This window comes from Camelus ferus, chromosome 21 (assembly GCF_009834535.1).
Source record: "Camelus ferus isolate YT-003-E chromosome 21, BCGSAC_Cfer_1.0, whole genome shotgun sequence".
NCBI classification, from domain to species: Eukaryota; Metazoa; Chordata; class Mammalia; order Artiodactyla; family Camelidae; genus Camelus; species Camelus ferus.
The window spans coordinates 12,728,294-12,747,576 of record NC_045716.1 but is presented as its reverse complement, the minus strand read 5'-3'; the positions used below and the strand labels follow the sequence as shown (position 1 = coordinate 12,747,576).

Sequence of the window (19,283 nt, the reverse complement as noted above, 5' to 3'; positions counted from 1 at the left end):
CGGTCTGGCCCTTAGTTCTTCCTGACGGACAGATGGCAGAAGGTGTAAATTATCCAGATCTGAACCAAGTTGATAATGTCTTTACTGTCACTGTCCTTGGCCTACATGCAGAAATAGCTTTTCTCTTAGTTTTTCTCCCCATTTATTCTACTTGGCACAGACACTGATTGGATTGCTTTATCATTTTTTTTTTCTCGACTTGTGCTCTCTTGAGGTCTCCTGGCTGCTCCTCCAAGCTGCATCTCTCCACCCCCAGCCATCCGCTGCCCAGTGCCCCCCATGCCGTCCCCAGCCTTTTGTTTTCATCGTGGCTGCCAACCTGTGTTGCTTGCCTCCCTCTCAGTTGGGCTTCTCACACACCCAAAGAAGGTCATTCCCTGGCTGCCATCCTGACCCAGTGCTGCAGTTGCTAAAATATTAATGGTGCCCTTTGTGAAAAGTACCACTGCATAGCTTGTTTTCAGTTAAAATTGCCAGGGAGATGGAAACAATGAAATGGAGGAAATAAAGCAAAACCATAGTTGGAAAAAAAGCTTCAGCATTAAGGCAAAGGAGGGCATCCTAAGCTCTGCCTTCCTCTTCCCCTCTGCCTTGCTAGGGTCTCACTGTGGGAAACGCAGCACCGCTGGCCACTGCCTTAGCCACCTAGATGGGGTGCATAACAAGGTGTATGACCCCTGTGGTTTTGCCTGGCTGCCTGGTCTCCTGGGTCCCCTGGGAGGGAAGAGAAGAGAAGGACAGCATAGATCTGAAAAGAAAAGGTAAACTGTGTGGATAAAGGAAAGAAGGGCTTCCTGTGGTTAAAAACCATGGGACGTATTGGTGGGAGGAAGTCTGTAGGATGCTCAGGACGAATCAGGCTAGATGCAAAGGCAAAGAAATGTGGTTGCACCCTTTGTCCAACTCTTAATGAATGCACTTAGCACTTCGTTTTATTTATTGGAGCCCTCAACTGTACTGTCTTTGTCACTATTGTACCCTGGTGCCATGCATGGTGCTTGGCCCAAATCACAACGCTAAGCTATATTTTCTGAATGGATGGATGAATAATTGGAAAGGGGTGAGGGGGAGAGCAAAAACTGACCCTTAACATTTGCAGCATAATAAGTGTTCATATCTTTATTCCTTTTATGATGAAGAGAGTACAGAGGGCTGGGGACAGAGTCATTACAGGAGGATGAAAGATAGCGCTGTCTGTGCAAAAGACCCCCCTAAACTACACAGAGAAGAGAAGCAGACCCCCAGGGCAGCCTTTCCATCCAGGAAACTGAGACTAATCCGAGTGAGTTGGCCAGCAGCTCTACTGGCTACAGGGCATAAGCCAGCCTTCCCAGGTACCAGGGAGTCAGACCCCTTGTCCGATTTCCCGAAGCAACCTGGCCACTCTCCTTCCCCCACCAAGTTCCTAATTTGAGTCCCATTCTCTGACTCTCTCTCTCCCTCCTTGTTTTTGTCTTATTTGAGACCAGCTTTCACAGGTTCCTCTGGTTCCTGTGCTCACCTTCATCACTGGGTATGCTAACAGTCTTCTTCTCATTTAGGAAATTCTTCCCATCCTCAGCCTTTCAGCACCCCCAACCTTTCTATAGCCACATTTTGCCTCTGAGTCTCTTTCCTCCTGCACTTGACCTTCCAGGCAAGCATGCTTATGTGGAGGAGGGGAGTGGAAACATGTGCCCTTAAGGCAGAAGGTCTGCCTGCGGTGAGGACCCTGGGTTCTGTTCAACCAGACATAACTGCAGAGAACCTTCATTGCCAGCTTCCTAATTTTCACCCCTTCACTCCACTCCACTGGACCTCTTCTCGGATACTGCTCAGCACCAGGCAGCTCATTTGGTAGTAAAAGAAGCATCAAGGCTGTGACAGGTGCTCCAGGAATAAGGCTTTTTTTTTTTTTTTTTTTCAGGCTGTGAGCATGCACACTGTATGCACGTGTGCAAGAGAGCCATTGTCACTTACATAGAGTGGCTGCTACGGAACACGTTGCAAATGAGAAATTGTGGATTTCATTAGAAGTGTGATACTAGTCAGAAAGGCCCAGAGAGCTGGCATTGCAGCCAACAACCAGCTTGAAGAGAAGAAGAGAGAGCAGCAGAAACCGCTTAGGAGTCCCAGCTGATGTGAGCATAGGTGGACATCCTCCGGTCTCCCGGCCCTCCTTCCCCTCACCCAGACTGGTAGGTGGCCGATCTAAACACTGGCAAATTCACAGTCGTAGTCCGTCATCCGGCACATTATGAACTTCCACTGGCGATCCCTGTGGGGAGAGAGTTAGAAAGCTAATGTCTGTGAGAAAAGACACCTTAGGAAGACTCACCACTGAGGGAAAAAAAATGAGCGATCTTTGGAGAATTTAGGGACACCCACCCTAACCTCACTTTCCTCCCGGAAGACATCTCTGTGAAGTCTCTAGAGAACCTCCAGGTAATCGTCTGGGAGGTCAGGCGTCCTGGACACCTCCTCACACAGTTCCGGTTGCACGTAGGAGGGGACTAGCTAAGTTACTGGCGTGTGGAGGCCCTGTTCATCACTGGTGCTCAGCTCCCCACTGCTCTGGCCCGAAGGTACCTCTTGGACGTACAGGTTAACCATCTGCTCATCTATTCTTTCTTTTCCTGAACACTTCCCATGTGGTAGGCTTCATGCTATAGCCTATGTATTTCCCGTCAGAAAACACTATTACAGGGAAATGAAGAGGGGGGAGACAACTCTAAAACACCTGTCATTCTTGCATAACAGAAATTGAATTGTGTATTTGTTTAAATGGCCTGGCATGGGTATGAAAGGACATAGAATTGCTCTATTTTAGATGGGGGAGGGTATAGCTCAGTGGTAGAGCACATGCTTAGCATGCATGAGGTTCTGGGTTCAATTCCCAGTACCTCCATTTTTTTTTTTTTTTTTTTAAGAATTGCTCAACTTTGAAAAACATGCTGTGGATATATTTCAAGGATTGTTCTTTGCTAAGGGCTAGCCTAAGTTGTTTGTTCACCCATTTAACAAAAATTTATTGAGAGCCTACTCTGCAGGGCACTCTTCTGGTCTAACATCGTTTAACAATGATAATGGCGATGGTAATGACCACTGTAACTGCTATTTGCTGAGTCCTCCAGTATATCCAGCATCGCACTAGATGCTTTACATATTTTCTCATTTAATCTTCATGAGAAGTCATTGTTTAGGTGAAGAAACAGACTCAGAGAAATGTGTCTTTCATTGAGATAATTAGGTGACAACTTCAGGTTCCAAGTTTGTTGAACTCATATCATGCACTTTCCCTTGTCCCACAGTGCCTCCGTAACTAGGTGCCATAACCCCATCGAGGACATGGCTGTCACATCCTTTGCAAAGTCTTGACAGAGGGCAAAAAAGAAAGAGCCATTCCGTATATGATGATGCAAATCCTTCCCAAACCGAGTGGGGTCATTTAACCTTCGAGAATCCTTCCTTTTCAATCTGTAGGGGCTCTTCCCAGATCAGTTTCTCTTAAACACCAACACTGATAAGACCTCCATTCAGCCCTGAATCTGGAAGGTGGGACTGACTACTCTCAGTTCTGGGAGATAACTCTTGCCAGCAGCCTCGTACATGCTGCTCAGACAGCCTAAGGCAGGTTTTAGAATTTGAGTCTGTTGCTCCAGGTTGTTTACTTAGAAGAAGTGGGCACAGGGTCCCCAGTACAAATCTCCTACTATTTATTAGTATTTATTCCTGCAATTGTCAATAGAGGGCATGGCTTGTTTTAGATGGAGGTAAGAAAATTGGTGGCATGCGTGTTTATCAAACACATTTCATTATTGTAGACAAGTCTTACTTATCTGTGTGCCAACAGACACAGGTAAATAAGAGCTTAAGCCAGGCATTCACACTATTCCTTCAAGAGGCTGTCAGTTGATGCTAAGAAAAATTTAGACTTGACCCTACAAGGACCAAGGGACTCAGTCAGGCTCAGTTTCTGATCTCCCTCCTAGACAGTGGTTCTCAAGCAGAGGCAATTTTGCTCTCTAGAGTTTTTCAGTTCTCACAACTGTGGAAGAGGGGAGTTGCTACTGCCATCTCATGTGTGGGGGCCAGGATGCTGCTAACATCTAGAATTATCTGGCCCCAGATGTCAACAGTGCCCAAGCTGAGCAACTCCATTGCAGGAGGAAGCCACTATGATTTGCATATGGAGGAAAAGCTCCTGCCTGGTGTGTCCTGCACTAACAATATTTCTCCAAGGCAACGGCCTCCGCGTCTTTCAGTAGAGTGAAGGGAATCCAAGTTGTGGATCTTTAAGCCACTGATTGCTAGTGACAGCAGCAAAACTGCACGGGTATATTCATTCTAAACAAATGCATGACATAATATTTCAGTTTTCCAAGATTCTGGATTAAGCCACATAACTGAAAATTTCCAAGCCGATAGCAACTGGACATTTTAACTGCCAATATATATTTTGTAATAACTGTGGGTGACATTCTTTCTTTACTGTACTCCTTCCTGTCTCCTTAAGCAGAAAAGGCAGCACTAATTTTCCTGTTGACTTAGAGACATCATTAGGAATACTGAGCACCCTGCTGTACTGTAATCCTGTGATGCCTTTTAGGGCTACACACCCCTGCGAGATGTCACCGGGCTTCCATAGACTTTGAGTTCTTAAGTCTTTCCTTTCCTTTCTTTCTTTTTCTTAAATACGTTATTGTGTGTGTCACGTCATTCAGCTATTTCTTCTCACTGCTGAAGCGAGGCTCATGTTAAGCAGTATCGCTCCCGTTCATTTTAAAATTTGCCACCTCTAGAAAATGGTAAGTAAGCTAGTTAAAAACGTATCTAAAATACAAGGAATGAATGTGTGAGAACTGAGGGGTCCTTCTTTGTGTAAACATAAGGGTTTTCATTCATGGAGCCTGTCCCATATACTGTGCCTTCTCAGAGCTACTTCATGTTTGTTTTTTTGTTTTGTTTTTTAAATTATGGGTCTTATTAAATAAGTTAACTTTAGTTAGGTGAGAGGTCATTTCCCTTAAAAGCATAAATATACACAAAAGATAAGTCATGCTCAAATTGGTCAGTCCATTCTTTAATGAGTTAATTTTACGAGTTAAGTTTTGTTCTGTTTGCAGAACGTTTATCAGTAACTTTTCAGGAGTTCATTTGCCGTGTGGTGTGATGATCACCTGATTAAACAGGTCAAATCAACCTCTTAATACCTGAATTTATTCAAATCTCTGTATTAGCAGGGAGAATTTTTGTTTCTTTCTTATTGTTTTATTTTGATGTATTTGTGATAAGATTGTGACTGTGAGGGAAAGAGGATAAAAAATTAGTGCCTTTTTTATTTTATGTTTTTTAAATTCTCCTTTTTTAATGTCTAAAAATGGTTGATAGGTTTGGCATGTTTCTCCTCTCCAGCCCCCTCTCCTTGTCTTCTCTCTTCCTCCCCACAGCCCAAAGTGGGGGCCACCGTGGAGAAACGGCTTTGGATAGGGGCTTCTTTGAGAGTGGGTACTCATGTTTGTTCTCTCTTCCTAAGGTTTGGTAAGAAAACACGCTCTTTGAAATTGAGTAGAGAGAAGAGCTTAGAACATCATGGAACACCAAGTTGAGGATTTCCTGCTCTGAGCAGGCGGGAACCCATCCACCTCTCCGAGGGTGGGCTGTTCCATGGGCTGGTCCAGGTCCCACTGCATTCCACTGTCCCGCCAATCTCTCAGTTAGTCCTAGACCAAGTAGGAAACTAAAATAGGGAAAACCCCAGATCAAAATTCCTGCAGACATGATCCTGGCATGGAGAGAGTCCCTGACCTCTCTGACCCGAGCCCAGGGGGAAGACTCACCTTTCCACTGCAGAGAAAGTAGTTGTTGCTCCTCGCATATAGTGATCATAGTTGTAGGAGATCATGTCCATTTCCTCACCATAGTGGCCTGGATATTCTGTTGTCAGCCTTTGTGGGAAGAACAAAAGGTTCGAAGACAGGGATAAAACTATTACTGTTGGGGAGAAGACAGGAGACATGCTACAAGGAGAGACGGAGTTTGAACATCGTGGGAGACCCAAACCAGAGTTGGATGGCCTCCATCAAACCATTCCAGGCTGCAGAAAGATGGACAGCTTCCTCCCACTTCTGATCTTCCTTCTTGCCATTGAACTACACACTAAAAAAGGTGCAGAAAACTCCTCAGGCCTTGAGGAAATATTAGTATCAATATTAGCCCATTCCATTCAAGTCAACCAGAACCATGTTTTCAAACTATGGGTTGTGACTCTTTAGTAGATCACGAAATCAATTTAATTGGTTATTACCAAATAAGCTTTAAAAAAGAAAATGAAATAGAATAGAAAACCTCAGAGACTTCATTGTACATATTAATGATAAATTCTTGTGTATGTGTGTAAAAACTTTGCTTCAAATACATATGTATGTATGTATTTATATGATGTTTGTATTGTGTGATAGCTTGATACGTATTTTTTTTTTTTACTGTGAGTCATGATCAAAAAAGTATTTGAAAAATATTAAAGTAAAATGTAAGCTATACAAGGATAGTGTTTACCTTGCCTGCCACTGTTTCTCTGGCACTTAAAACAACTCCTGGTACATAGTAAGTATTCGCTGAATAAATAAATGGCCTTGGGAGAGTCACGTAATCTCAGTTCCCTGGTCTATAGAAGAATGAGTTACTGTATGGGTTTATCATTGGGACGAATACACCCATGTGTGACATACTAGTACAAGATAGGAGTTGAATCAGGAGAAATTCTGTTTCTCCTCTTTCTCCTTTCCTTCTTTCTCCTCCAAGATTAAGTCAATCCTGGTCCTTTCTGAGTAGGTTCGCTGTGGTCTACCCTGGAATAAATCTAGAATTTCCTGTTTCTCATAAGTCTTCACCATTGGGGATCTTCAGAACCAAAACAGTCCTTTCAGTATGATGTGAGTTCCCCAAAGCCTTTATCTGCACCCCCAAGGCTGCCTGGCAAACAAACTGAGTGTCAGTAATTTAATACGATCTGGGGTCACCAGGTCATTTTATGATGATGATAGAATGATCTTCCCCTACTGTAGATTTACTATTGCAAGGATTGTCATGAAACCTTGGAAAGACTGATTTATCAGATGGAAGGTCTCCTAGGAGGATCTCAGTGCTTAGGTGCAACAAGATCAAAGGTTAGCTCAAGACAACCCGGGTTAGCTCAAGACAACCCGGGTTAGCCAGACTCCACTAAGACAACACTCCCTTGTTCATAACCATTCCTCTCCCCACATTATGCGGTTGTCCTTGTTTGCTGATTTTTCTCTTCTCAAGACATAATTATGCTCTATCAGGATGCCAAGCCCAACCTGGAGTGGGTTACGTGTATTTCTGCTTAACGTTTATGACAGGAAATGAAGCTCTGCTAATGTAGAAGTCTCTTTTGTGCTTCTAAAGAGACCTAGAACAAAGACTTCCTCATCTTAGTGAAAATGTTAAATGACTCATAAATGAACCTTATAGGGCCTCACTTGTAATCCACTGGTTAGTGATCCCTGAGGAGTCTAGCAAGGGCTAGATTCAAGTTTACTCAAAGAAAGTGGAGTTTGTAGAGAATGTGGATAATGAAAATTAGGGTTAAAAGAGATGAAGTAGGATGTGTTTTTCTTATATCAGAGAACACAAAATCCAGAACTTTAAAGACACTCTCCAGATACAATGTATAAAGCTTCACTGCTGGGGGAAAGGGTACAGCTCAAGTGGTAGAGTACATGATTACCATGCATGAGGTCCCTGGTTCAATCCCCAGTACCTTCTCTAAAATAAATAAATGAACAAATAAACATAACTACCTCCTTCCCCCACCAAAAAAAATAAATTTTTGAAAAAAGTTTAACTGTGAAACATTTTAATATGTGCTGAGGCAGAATCCACATAAGGCAATACTACATTAGGCTAAATCCAATTGCGAAAACTACTTGGAAATTATTAGACTAGATTATTAGTTTTTAAGTTTTTGCTGATCTACCTCCAGATTATTTGGATAGTTAAATACATTGGGAATAAGGTGAGAAAGAGAGGCTTGCATTTTTTTTTAAATCATAAAGTTTTAAGTTTCAAAGGGGGACAAAAGTCAACCAACACTTTCTTTAATTAGCATTCTCTACTGCTTCATTTTTGGTCGTAACCAGACCAAAGGCCTCCTGTTCAAGTGAACAGCTTGTCTGCAAAGCATCTCTTTTGAGAAGACTGCTGTTCAATCAATTTCTGGAATGCCCTGGGGTAGTAGTTAGTAATAGATATATATTATCACACTCATTTTAAAAAAGGGAGTAGATAATGGATAATGAAGATGTGGTACACACGTACGTACACACACACACACACACACACTCTATAGAAAATTACTCAGCCATAAAAAAGAATGAAATAATGCTATTTGCAGCAACATGGATGGACCTAGAGATTATCATATTAAATGAAGTAACTCATACAGAGAAAGACAAATATCATATGGTATCACTTACATGTGGAATCTGAAAAAAGATAAAAATTTTATTTACGAAGGAGAAATAGACTCACAGACATAGAAAACAAACCATGGTTACAAAAGGGAAAGAGGGGAGGAGGGATAAATTAGGAGTTTGGGGTTAACAGACACACATTACTATATATAAAACAGATAAATAACAAAGGACCTACTTCTATAGCACAGGGAACTGTATTCAATTTCTTGTAATAAGCTACAAGAGAAAAGAATCTAAAAAAACCATATATATATAATTGAAATGCTTTGCTGTACACCTGAAACTAACATTGCAAATCAACTATACTTCAACAAAAAATAAAATTCTAAAAAAGGGAGTAGATAAAAAAATTAACAAATAATAAATAAATAAAAAGAATATATATATGTGTGTAACTGAATCACTATGCTGTACACCAGAAACTAACACAACATTGTTAATCAATTGTACTTCCATTAAAAATAATAATAATAAAAAGAAAAGGGGGTTCAGATTGAATTTAGTTAAAGAGGCCAATTTTACTCATCGTCAGGGGGTTGCTTAAGAACTTTATCAATTTTTAATAGTTAAAGGAAAGGCCTTTGAATCTCTTCCTCAACAGAAAGTGACTCAGTATAAGATTTTATCAAACCCCACCTTTATTACTGATTACTGAGACTTGAATACAAAGTCAGACTTCATAGGTCTAACATTTATTTTTTGTGTGTCTGACCTGCCAGCACGTGGGACAACTGGATTACCTGGGGTCATCCTAGAGGCTCCACTTGCAGGCTGTGTGCCCCACTGCTGTGCACATGAACTAACGGGGCCGTGTCAGCTAGTGTCGCATCCTTGACCTTATTCCACTCTGCGTGATACCAGCGAAGCGCACACCACAGACTTCCTACCATAAAAACTGGAAGAAAAACTCAGCATTGACAAGTTACCAGAAGGCATAACTGAGGAAGCCATACTTCAGATTTCTTCAAAACAAGAATAACCAATGTTTTCCAACCCATTCTTTTAGAGCTCAGCTCATGCTCAACATTTTAGAGAAACTTCTGGTTAATCCAATCCCTGATTCTGTTTTGCTCCTATTTCCTACACTTCCCAATTAGCACCTTATTTTAAATATCCTATTCTAATGTCCTATTATTTGTCAGCACCACATATTTAGCAATTAATTAAAAAACAGGATACTGTCTAGCATCTTGCTTCATGATAATGACCAATACAGTGACTCCTTAAGGGGTCACTGGTACGTGGCAGGTGTATACACCTTTATGACCTAGTTCAGCAGTGGGCATGGAGGAGAAATTCAACATTGGTAGCCTTGATGTGTTAAGGTTGGCCTACGTTGTACATCCAGCTAAAAGAGGATTCCCCTTTCTGACAGGCAAATCATTGAGAAGTGTCTTAATAAACAGAATCTGTTCATGATCAATCCTCTTGCAGAATAAATACTTTTCCAGGTAAGATACAAAGAATGAGAATATTTTAGGTTAGACTAATTTGCCAATAGGCTGGCAACCCCCCTAGGTGCTGCATCAGAACCTGTCTGAATTATCTTTGCAAGGATGAGAAAAAGAAAACACAGTTATACATAAAGGAAAGCAACCTTGAAGGAACAGCTGCCCACAAAGAGCTTCTCTTGCAAAAAGCTGGGGAAATTGATCAAGTGGGACTAAATGGCTCTGTAGTCATCAGAGTGCCCTTCTCTGCAGAGAGACCCTGAACCCTGGGGGTATGAAAAAGGATGTAGTATGTTCATGTCTATCCTCTTGGGGCATTTTGAAGATTTATATTTCAAATGGTTCAAATACGTGTCACAACATGAGAAACAGCTCCAGCAACATCTGCGGCTTAAATTAGAAGAGGAAAGTCCCTAAGTATTTTCCAAATTGCTCTCTTGGAAATGAGTTTCCAGCTCCCTGTCCAAGCCCAGAGCTGGTCAGCAAGCACATTTGTTCTGACTCATGTTGGCTTTCACTGGCCACGTTACATCAGGGTTGCCCTAGTCCTGTAATTGACGGGGACAGCTCCACCGGCAACGTCTCCCCTCCAGCTAAAATAACCACTTGCTTCTGTTTTCAGTACTGGATGCCTACTGTATTGTTCCTAATGCTTCACCTGTCCAGGTTTTATTTCCTCATTGAGACGGGGAGAGCTCAGAAATGAGCGAACAGCATGGGATGTGGAGGCACACAGATCTGCTGGGATTGAGTTTGGAACGTTGAACAAGTCACAACTTTACACCTCAATTCCCTCATGTACGTATCACAATTTCTGTGCATAAGAAGTAAGTGAGCTAACGTGATAGGTGCTCAATAAATAAAAGTTATCATCATCATCATCATCAGGAACTGAATCAAAGTCTTTGAATTGCACTTATTTTACGTCCATTTATATTCAGTCCAATTAAATGAATTAATGAATGGAGGAATGAATGATTATTGCAAGAATACAGCAAAGGGGAGCAGACTAGAGAGAACGAAGCAACAAACTTGGTCTTGAATTGCGAGGTTTACTTTGTTCTAAGTAGCAAGTAGGTCCTGGCCCTGGGTTAGCCAATACTTACTAGACAACCAGACACAGCTCTAAAATTTCTGCTCTTGAAGTTTGAGCACAGGGAGGGAGGCATCGCTGATATGCAGGCACCAAATACATTTCTAAATTATAATTATGGCACAGTAATTGCAAAAGCCACCTCACTGATGAAAGGCATGATTCATTTCACTCAAGCTCAGAGGGGCTCTTGTCCCACAAAATGAGTGCTTTGTGCATCATGCAGTGCCAGGCAATGGTTGTTCCAGGGCACCTCAACTCAATGCAAGCGGCTTTAAAATGTAACATCCAGTCCCATTTTCTCAAAGTACGGATGTCTCCACCTCTGTAACAAAGCTTCCAACCCACTCAGAGGAACCAGTGTAGAAGCTGCCCTTCCCACCAGGCCTCTCAGACCAGTGATGCAGCAGGTGTCTGGGCAGGGATGGGGGTGACAGATGCCACAGTTGAGGGCCTTATGAGGTCATTTTTGTTCTACCACGATTTCATGGGGATCGGCTGTGCAAACACTATCCGTCTTGTATTAAAATCTGAAGAGTGAGAGTGAGAGTGGGAGTTAAAGATCAGCTTTGCTGGAGTGCTTTGGGGGTGAAGAGAGAAGAATTTTCGGGATTAACTGATTTTGTGGGTTCTGTTGTTAGCTAGAGCTATCTAGGAATTAAGAAAAAAACCTTCTCTAAAGGGAACCTTGCTACACTGCTGGTGGGAATGTAGTCTGGTGCAGCCATTATGGAAAATAGTATGAAGATTCCTCCAAAAACTACATAAAGACTTACCAAATGATCCAGCAATCCCACTCCTGGGCATGTACCTGGAGGGAACTCTAATTCGAAAAGATACATGCCCCCCAATGTTCACAACAGCACTATTTACAATAGCCAAGATATGGAAACAGCCTAAATGTCCATCGACAGATGACTGGATAAAGAAGTTGTGGTATATTTATACAGTGGAATACTACTCAGGGATAAAAAAGAATAAAATAATGCCATTTTGCAGCAACATGGATGGACATGGAGATTGTTATTCTAAGTGAAGTAAGACAGAAAGAGAAAGAAAATACTATATGATAGCACTCATATATGGAATCTGAAAGAAAGAAAGAAAGAAAAGAAAGAAAGAAAGAAAGAAAGAAAGAAAGAAAGAAAGAAAGAAAGAAAGAAAGAGAAAGAAAGAGAAAGAAAGAAAAAGAAAGAAGGAAAGAAAGAAAGAGGACACTAATGAACTCATCTACAAAACAGAAACAGACTCACAGACATAGTAAATAATCTTATGGTTACTGGGGGAAAGGGGGTGGGAAGGGATAAATGTGAGAGTTTGAGATTTGCAAAAATTAACCACTATATATAAAAATAGATTAAAAAAACAAATTTCTTTTGTGTAGCACAGGGAACTATATTCTACATCTTGAAATAACTTTTCATGAAAAAGAATATGAAAATGAATATATATATATGCAGGACAGGGACACTGTGCTGTGCACCAGAAATGGACACACTGTAACTGGCTATGATTCAATTAAAAAAAAAAAAGAAAATGTCATTTACACAGAAAAGAAAAACTAAAAAATAAAAAGCACCTTAATTCCAAATCTCTTTAAAACAAAACAAAACAAAACAAAACCCTTCTCTGGCATATAACCTGAGCATCGGAGGGGGGGGGGGCCAGGCAGTGGAGAATGCAACATCTGAGACTCATAGTGTCTCAAGGCTGGAGGAAAGCTAAAAGGTCATCTATGTTGATTTTTTTCGGTCAAAACACATTATTCAATGAGCCTGATGAAAGGCCATGAATCTGGAGAAGAACCACTTAGGAAAGGAAATTCATACTCAGTTCAAACCCATGAGTGGCTGGGACACGGTCTATGCCCAGACAGCCTCAGCACACTGATGGGGGACAGACTGGTGCACGGCCGTGCAGCCACTGGAGAGAAGGGAGTTATTTCAAACAGTATCTGAAAGGTTGTGGCTTCCTCAGTGACATGTGCTTGTGGTTTGCAGATGGATGGACTAAGAATTCAAGCTTTCATATATAAATAAATATGTGTAAAATTTACATATGTATCCAATCCCAGGGGGGACTGGTTAGTGACGGCATGTCTGCATCTATCAGGAATTCGTTTTCTTGCCAGAGTTCAGTGATGCTGTAATATCTCACGAGAAAATACAGAGACTGAAATGGGAGCAGCACCTTGGTTCCCACCAAACAAATAAATCCTGCACTCATGTGGGAGCCAGTTGGATGACTTTTTTTTTTTTTCCTGCACAGAGTGGTGCTAGTCCTGAATCCCTGAACGCCTGCAAGCCCAGAGGACAGCTGCTCACTTCGCTTGTTCAGAATGGGGTTGGCTCCGTGCTGCAGAATGGCCTTTGGAGCGAGAAGAGAAAAATGCCCCCACCCACACGTGTCCAGTGCCCTGGGAGGTGATTCAAGAGAATTAAAGTGATGTGAGTGAAGGTTTCAGATAACAGGGTTATCAGGAGTTCTCTCCGTGGGAAAACAGTTCCCACTCTGAAGGGCTATTAAAAGAATCAAATTAAATAATGCCTGTGAACGAAGCTTTTGTCCCACTATAAAACATCAGTATATCAAAGTCAAGTTTCACCACTCTTAACTGTTCATAGGGAGCCTGCAAATTTCGATTATTCATTCGATACATTTATTAAGGGCCTACTTTGTGCCAGGCAATATGCTGAGATGCTGAAGAAATAAGAACTCATTCATGCCCTAGAGGCTTCATTCAGTTTGGAAAAACATACAACGTCATGACTCAGGAAATTTAAAGATGCCACTAAAACGTCTAGACACACCAGTGGGACAGTGAGTCATGCACTGCATGCCACGGTGCGCATAGCAGTCTCTCTCTGCTGTGGCTCCAAGTGTCCCTTGGAAAAAGTACTGTTTCCTTTGACAACTGCGGTAGCTCTCAGCTGTGACACTACACAACCAGAAAGAGGTGCAGCCAGGCGAAGACTTCCTTAGAGGGACCACTTCCAAGTTGACTTGCTGTGTCTTTCCAAATTGTTATCCTCTCTCCCCCTACCCCTTTGGGTCTACCAGCCATCAGTGACGTGGGGGGTGGGGTGGGGTGGGGGGTGGGGAAGGGCGAGGATGCGGTGGTGAGGGAAGGTGGACAGACCATTGTAGACTAAGGCCAAGGTTAAATTTTGCTACCAGAAAAAATTGCTCATCTCTATTTATCAGTATTTAACTTGAAGACTTTGGCTCTACATACACAGCTCATACATATTCACTAAAGTCGTAGCATCTTAGCAGGGTGGGCTGCATCTAAGGGAACTTGAAAAGCCCGCTGTAAAGTGCACGAAAGGAAGGACATCTCACACTCGTGAGGAGCAGGAGCAGCCTGGAACCAGCCCTCAGGTGACCACGGCAAGCCTGGGGCATCATCAGAAAACTAGCGGAATTTTGAGACAGAAGACCTGGGGTGGGGGATTGGGGGGCTTTCAGGTCTCAGTATCCAAATAAACAGGATACGCTTTAAGCCGCAATGACTAGGGTGGTGACACAGATCACTGAACTCCACAGAATCACAGGACTCTGGGAAGACTTAGAAGCTCTCACCTTCATTCCATCTTCACTTCTGTTCACCTCCTACCTCTGCTCTTTGACAACTTTTTTTAAAACCAAGTGAGCCTCAGTTTCTTGCCTGCCTTGTCACCGAAAGCCTTGCACCCTGAGTCCACTCTGTATTGTTGTTCTGTATGGTGAGAAAGCCAACTGGCCAGCGAGTGACTGTGTGACCGCCAGGCGAGGCAGGGGTGTCTCGCTCATCTTGGCAGAGACCTTGGGCCTCGCTGTGATGAGACGTGCAGCTGCCCCAGCTCCCTCCTCATCTGCCTGGGGAGGAGTGAGTCAGTACACCCCCAGCAGACTGGCCAAGTGGGCAGTTCCTTGTTCCTCCGCATAACCACCTCCTGTCACAGGTTCTGCTTTCTGCGTGGCGATCTGACCCCTGACCGCGATGACCTCGGGCAGAGTCTGCTTTTGAAAGGTCTGTTAGTTGACGAGGGGGCTGGGTCTCTGTTGCAGCTGAGGGGGTGAAGGGGGCTCTGTGTGGGAATAGCCAGTGGCAATACCAGGCATATATCATCTCATCTAATCCTCACCAAATTAGGAAGTAGGCTGAAGTCATTCATTCATTCATTCATTCATTCATTCAACAGACGTTACTGAGTGCCTACTATGTGCCGGGCATTGTTACAGGGCTCGGGATGTACCAACACAAAGATTTCTGTCTGTGCAGAGCTTACATTCTAGGGCGAAGGTGCAAGAGTGGACACAGATTAAACAAACAAAAAAAAGTCCTTTTAGAGTAAGTAAGTGAATTCTGCTTTCTGGCCTTCTCACCTTATTTGCATGGCCTCCAGGATCATTTATTTGAACGTTTATGCAATAATTATTAAGCAGACACTACAAGCCCTACAGGGATACAAGGACAAAGTTGTTCCTTACATCTTCCAGCTGCTCCCCGCCTAGGTGGAGAGAGGGAACTGTACATACATAGTTAAAATGCAGCGTATTAAGCGCTGTAACAGAGGCATCCATGCAGGGCAGGAAAACAGGGCCCCTGCTCCTAGCCCTCCTGCTGCCCCTGGGCTGTCCATCCTCCCCCTTGCAGCCCTGCTCTGGGCTGACTTCTCTTCCACCCCTTCCTCTTGCACCTGCTCTCTGGGCCATCTGGTGTCCCTCATCCCTGACACATTCCTCTGGAGCCTGACCAAGGGGAAGTCTTGCTGAAATGGTAATGGATTTCTTGACCGAGGACTAGTTTGTTATTTATTTCCTCAGATAATTGATTTGTATTTTAACTTGCTTTTAATGCCTAGCAACAAAGGGAGGCTGGTGTCATTGTGGGAGGGCCATTCGCAGACTGGGGAAGGGAAGACTGGGGAAGGCCCAGTTTCTCAGGTCACAGCTGGCAGGCTCCTACCGACTCCTGACTACCGCCACGGCTCAGTCATCTTTAGAAACTTCCTCCTCTCTTTGCAAACAGTCTGGGCATCTGGATCATCCTTTACAAAAGCACCTTTGGAGTCAAAGGTGTTTAGGGCTCTACATAACCCCAAAGATTTTTCAGTCCCGTGGGTTTCAGCTTAGGATCCAGGATATCCACTAGTGGCCTTCAGGGAGCTTGAGGGCTCCTGAAATTCTCTGTAAACTTCTGTGTAAGTATGCTTAAATGCATTTTCTTTTTCTTGAATATGAGACCTCTAGCTTTCATCAGGTTTTTAAACATCTCACAGATCCAGAAAAGGTGGTCCTCATTGTAAGTGATGGACTTGAGACTCTACAGAGAAATAAAGAGACTTTCTAGAGATGGCACAGTTACAGTGGGAAGAAGAGGAAGGAAGAGGGGAAAGAGAGAGGGAGAGAGGGCAGGGGTACAGTACAGAGCTCTGAACTCAGGTTTCTGTTGCCCACATCAGGGCTCCTTCCACTCTACCCCAGAAGGTGAGAGCTTCAGGTATTTGATTCAGGACCTGTCAGAGTTGGATCCTACACCTCAGCCATGCCTGTTCACCTGCCAGTGGTGGAGTGGGAACAGCCTTATGGAGGCTGTTTGGAGAGCTGGACGATGTCCCTGCCTCATCTACTTATATCCACTGACTCTTGAGCTCTGATTTTACGATTTATCACTGCTTCAAACAGAAGCAAAGCCGCCAGTCCCCAAGAGACACGGTGCCTCCCTTGGGCATCTGTGGAGTAATGGTGTCTGGTTGCAGAGAGTAAGTATAACCCACAAGGTTGCCCTTCCAAGCGTCACACTGCAGAGAATAAGCTACGTCACTTGAGTGAGCCAACCTTCAAATGTTGGCACTTTCAGGATCCCTTTGTCCAAAGTAGAAATGCTTGGCTTGTGTGCAGACTGAAGAGTTTGGGACCAGTTGTACTGCCAACATCCAGTGTCAGTTATCAGGGTAAATAACCATATATACATTCTCCCATTCAACTCAAAGGCCAGTTCAGGGGATATCTGGCATCAGCCCAGTGGGCAGGAAAGGAACAAAATTCCACAGCATGGAATTACAAAGTGATCTAGAAAACACAGATATCTTTCCAGTCTATAACTATGTGCTATGTTTGCCACTGTGACCTGGAACAGAGTTGGCTTCTGCCAAAGAAGGCCTGCAGGAAAACATAGGTTCCCAAATAGGTCCAGTAGCCTTGGATGTAACGAGAAGTTAGTGTGAGAGATGGGAAAGAGCACTGGAACGGGAGTCAGCAGACCTCAGCTTAGAGGAGAAGCCCCATGAAACTGCTGGGTGGTTCTGGACAAGCCACTTCCTTGCTCTGTTGTTGTTTGTTTCCTCTTCTGTCAAAAGAGGGGTGTAGGAGCACTGGGTTGATGATCTATAAGGTTCCTCCCAGAGTGACTATTATTCTAGCCTTTCATTCATTCATTCCCTTTTATATGCTAGCTGCTGCATTTCAAAATTGTGACAGCCCAGACTTATCTGTAGCCAGAGACATGCACCAGAGCACCCCCCAAGCTCTCCTCCAGCCCCAGGAGCTCTGAGGGGTTGCGTGTGACTGCCAAGCTCACCAGCAGGAATACGGGCATCTCTTGCTGTAGCGACAGCAGTAAAATTGCCACTCCCGATCCAGCACTGACTCGAAGTAGCGGCTCTGGAACCCTGCCACCAGCCCGTTGTTGGAGCACGTCTGGTACCTGAAGAGAAGAGAGCAATGCCAAGTAAACTAGGGACAGTGTTTACTGGTACCCCAGACGCCCTTCCCAAGATCACAGCTCTCACGTTTACTGAGTCAGGTTCCTCTTTCACTGACCTAGATTCCTAACAATTTATTCCATTTTTATGCAAATGATAAAGGACTTTGTTTTATTTGTAGAAATGGCATGCACTCGCCATTAAAATTCAAATGATCCAGGATCTTTCAAGGGAAGGAAATGTGGGTAACTCTGCTCTTGAATATCTTGTTAGACGGAAGAATGCATAAATGGATGGATATAGAGGCACTGAGAATTTTACAAATGCCAAGACTGTATTATTCATGCTGTTTAAAATAAAAGATAATATAATTCACTTTACTTGAATTCAAAATAAAAAGAAGACAAACACAATGGATCGGTGAATTTCAAATAAACATTTCTTCGGCTGAAAAGAAGAGCTCTGGCAACTGAACACAAGGATGCTCATTCATCCTACCCCTAAAAAGGATGTAAAGCCCAGCTGGGCACAGTGGTTTGCACAGGGTGACCCAGAGGGGTAGCTGGGACCACAACCGCAGATCCAGCAATCTTTCTACTGCCCACCAGACTGTAAGTTCCGCAGGGTCAGGGAGTGTGTTGGTCAAAATTCTATCCCCAGTGCCCACTGCGGCTCCTGGCATATAAAGACACTCCTTGCAGAGTGGTGACTCGCTCCCTGAACTCCCTAAACACCACTAAGGGCCCCTTTCCTGCCCTAGCTACTCAGTTCTAATTCTTCCAGTCCACAGACCCTCCCTGCAGTCGCATGAATTTTCACTCTTTCATTCTGTCTGGGCTGCTGTTGGTCTAGGAATCAGCTCCAAAGCACCTCCCTCAGTATTGCCTTAGAACAGTATTTTCATCTTCTCCTTTGTTTCACCCTCTGTACTATGGTCTCCCAATGCTGCCCTACATCCCACCAGTGCCTTAAGGCTTAACTACCTTGTGCTGTGATGAAGAGGAGGCTGTTCTCCACCTGGCAGCAGTGGGCTCACACCTTACGTGGAGGAGTGATAGCTTTCACAAGCCCTTCCAAAATAGGTCTTTTGCGACCTCCATTTCTTGGTGTCTTTTACCCACCTGGCCACTGATCATGTTCACTCTTATGAGCGAGCAGAGCAGACAGTTGTCTCTGTGTCATGGCCTGACAGCTGCTGGAATACAGCCCTGCTTTCCACGTAAAGATAAGTTGCCACAAAATATAACAGACAAAATTAGAATAAGTATGCTGGGCTGATGTAGGTGAGAGAGACCTTGCAGACACACAACTATAAAACTATCAGTGACTGGATTTCATTTTATTCTTTTTAATTACTGGAAATGATCTTCTGGATCTGCCAAAACTAGATACTAAATATATTTCATGTTTGTACTTTTCATTCATTTATTATTCACTTATTCATTCCTGCAAATATATATATATATTCAAATATGTGTTTATTTATTCATTCATCCACTCGGCATTGTACTCCACTACCATTCTGTATCAATCACTGTGCTTCTGTGTTGAGAAAGAATTCAGAGATGGG

General features: G+C 43.4%; 1 protein-coding gene across 1 annotated transcript in view; it reads right to left on the bottom strand.

Moving 5' to 3' along the window:
* Positions 1 to 1,092: 1,092 nt before the first annotated feature.
* Positions 1,093 to 19,283, bottom strand: part of DPT (dermatopontin) — a 33,498-nt gene continuing 15,307 nt past the window's right edge. The window contains exons 2-4 of the mRNA XM_006193979.3: positions 17,590 to 17,715; positions 5,820 to 5,927; positions 1,093 to 2,257 (exon numbers count right to left, since the gene is read on the bottom strand). Of these exons, the coding sequence (XP_006194041.1) occupies positions 2,191 to 2,257; positions 5,820 to 5,927; positions 17,590 to 17,715 (301 nt within the window). The 3' untranslated portion in view covers positions 1,093 to 2,190. The remainder of the gene's footprint in view (positions 2,258 to 5,819; positions 5,928 to 17,589; positions 17,716 to 19,283) is intronic.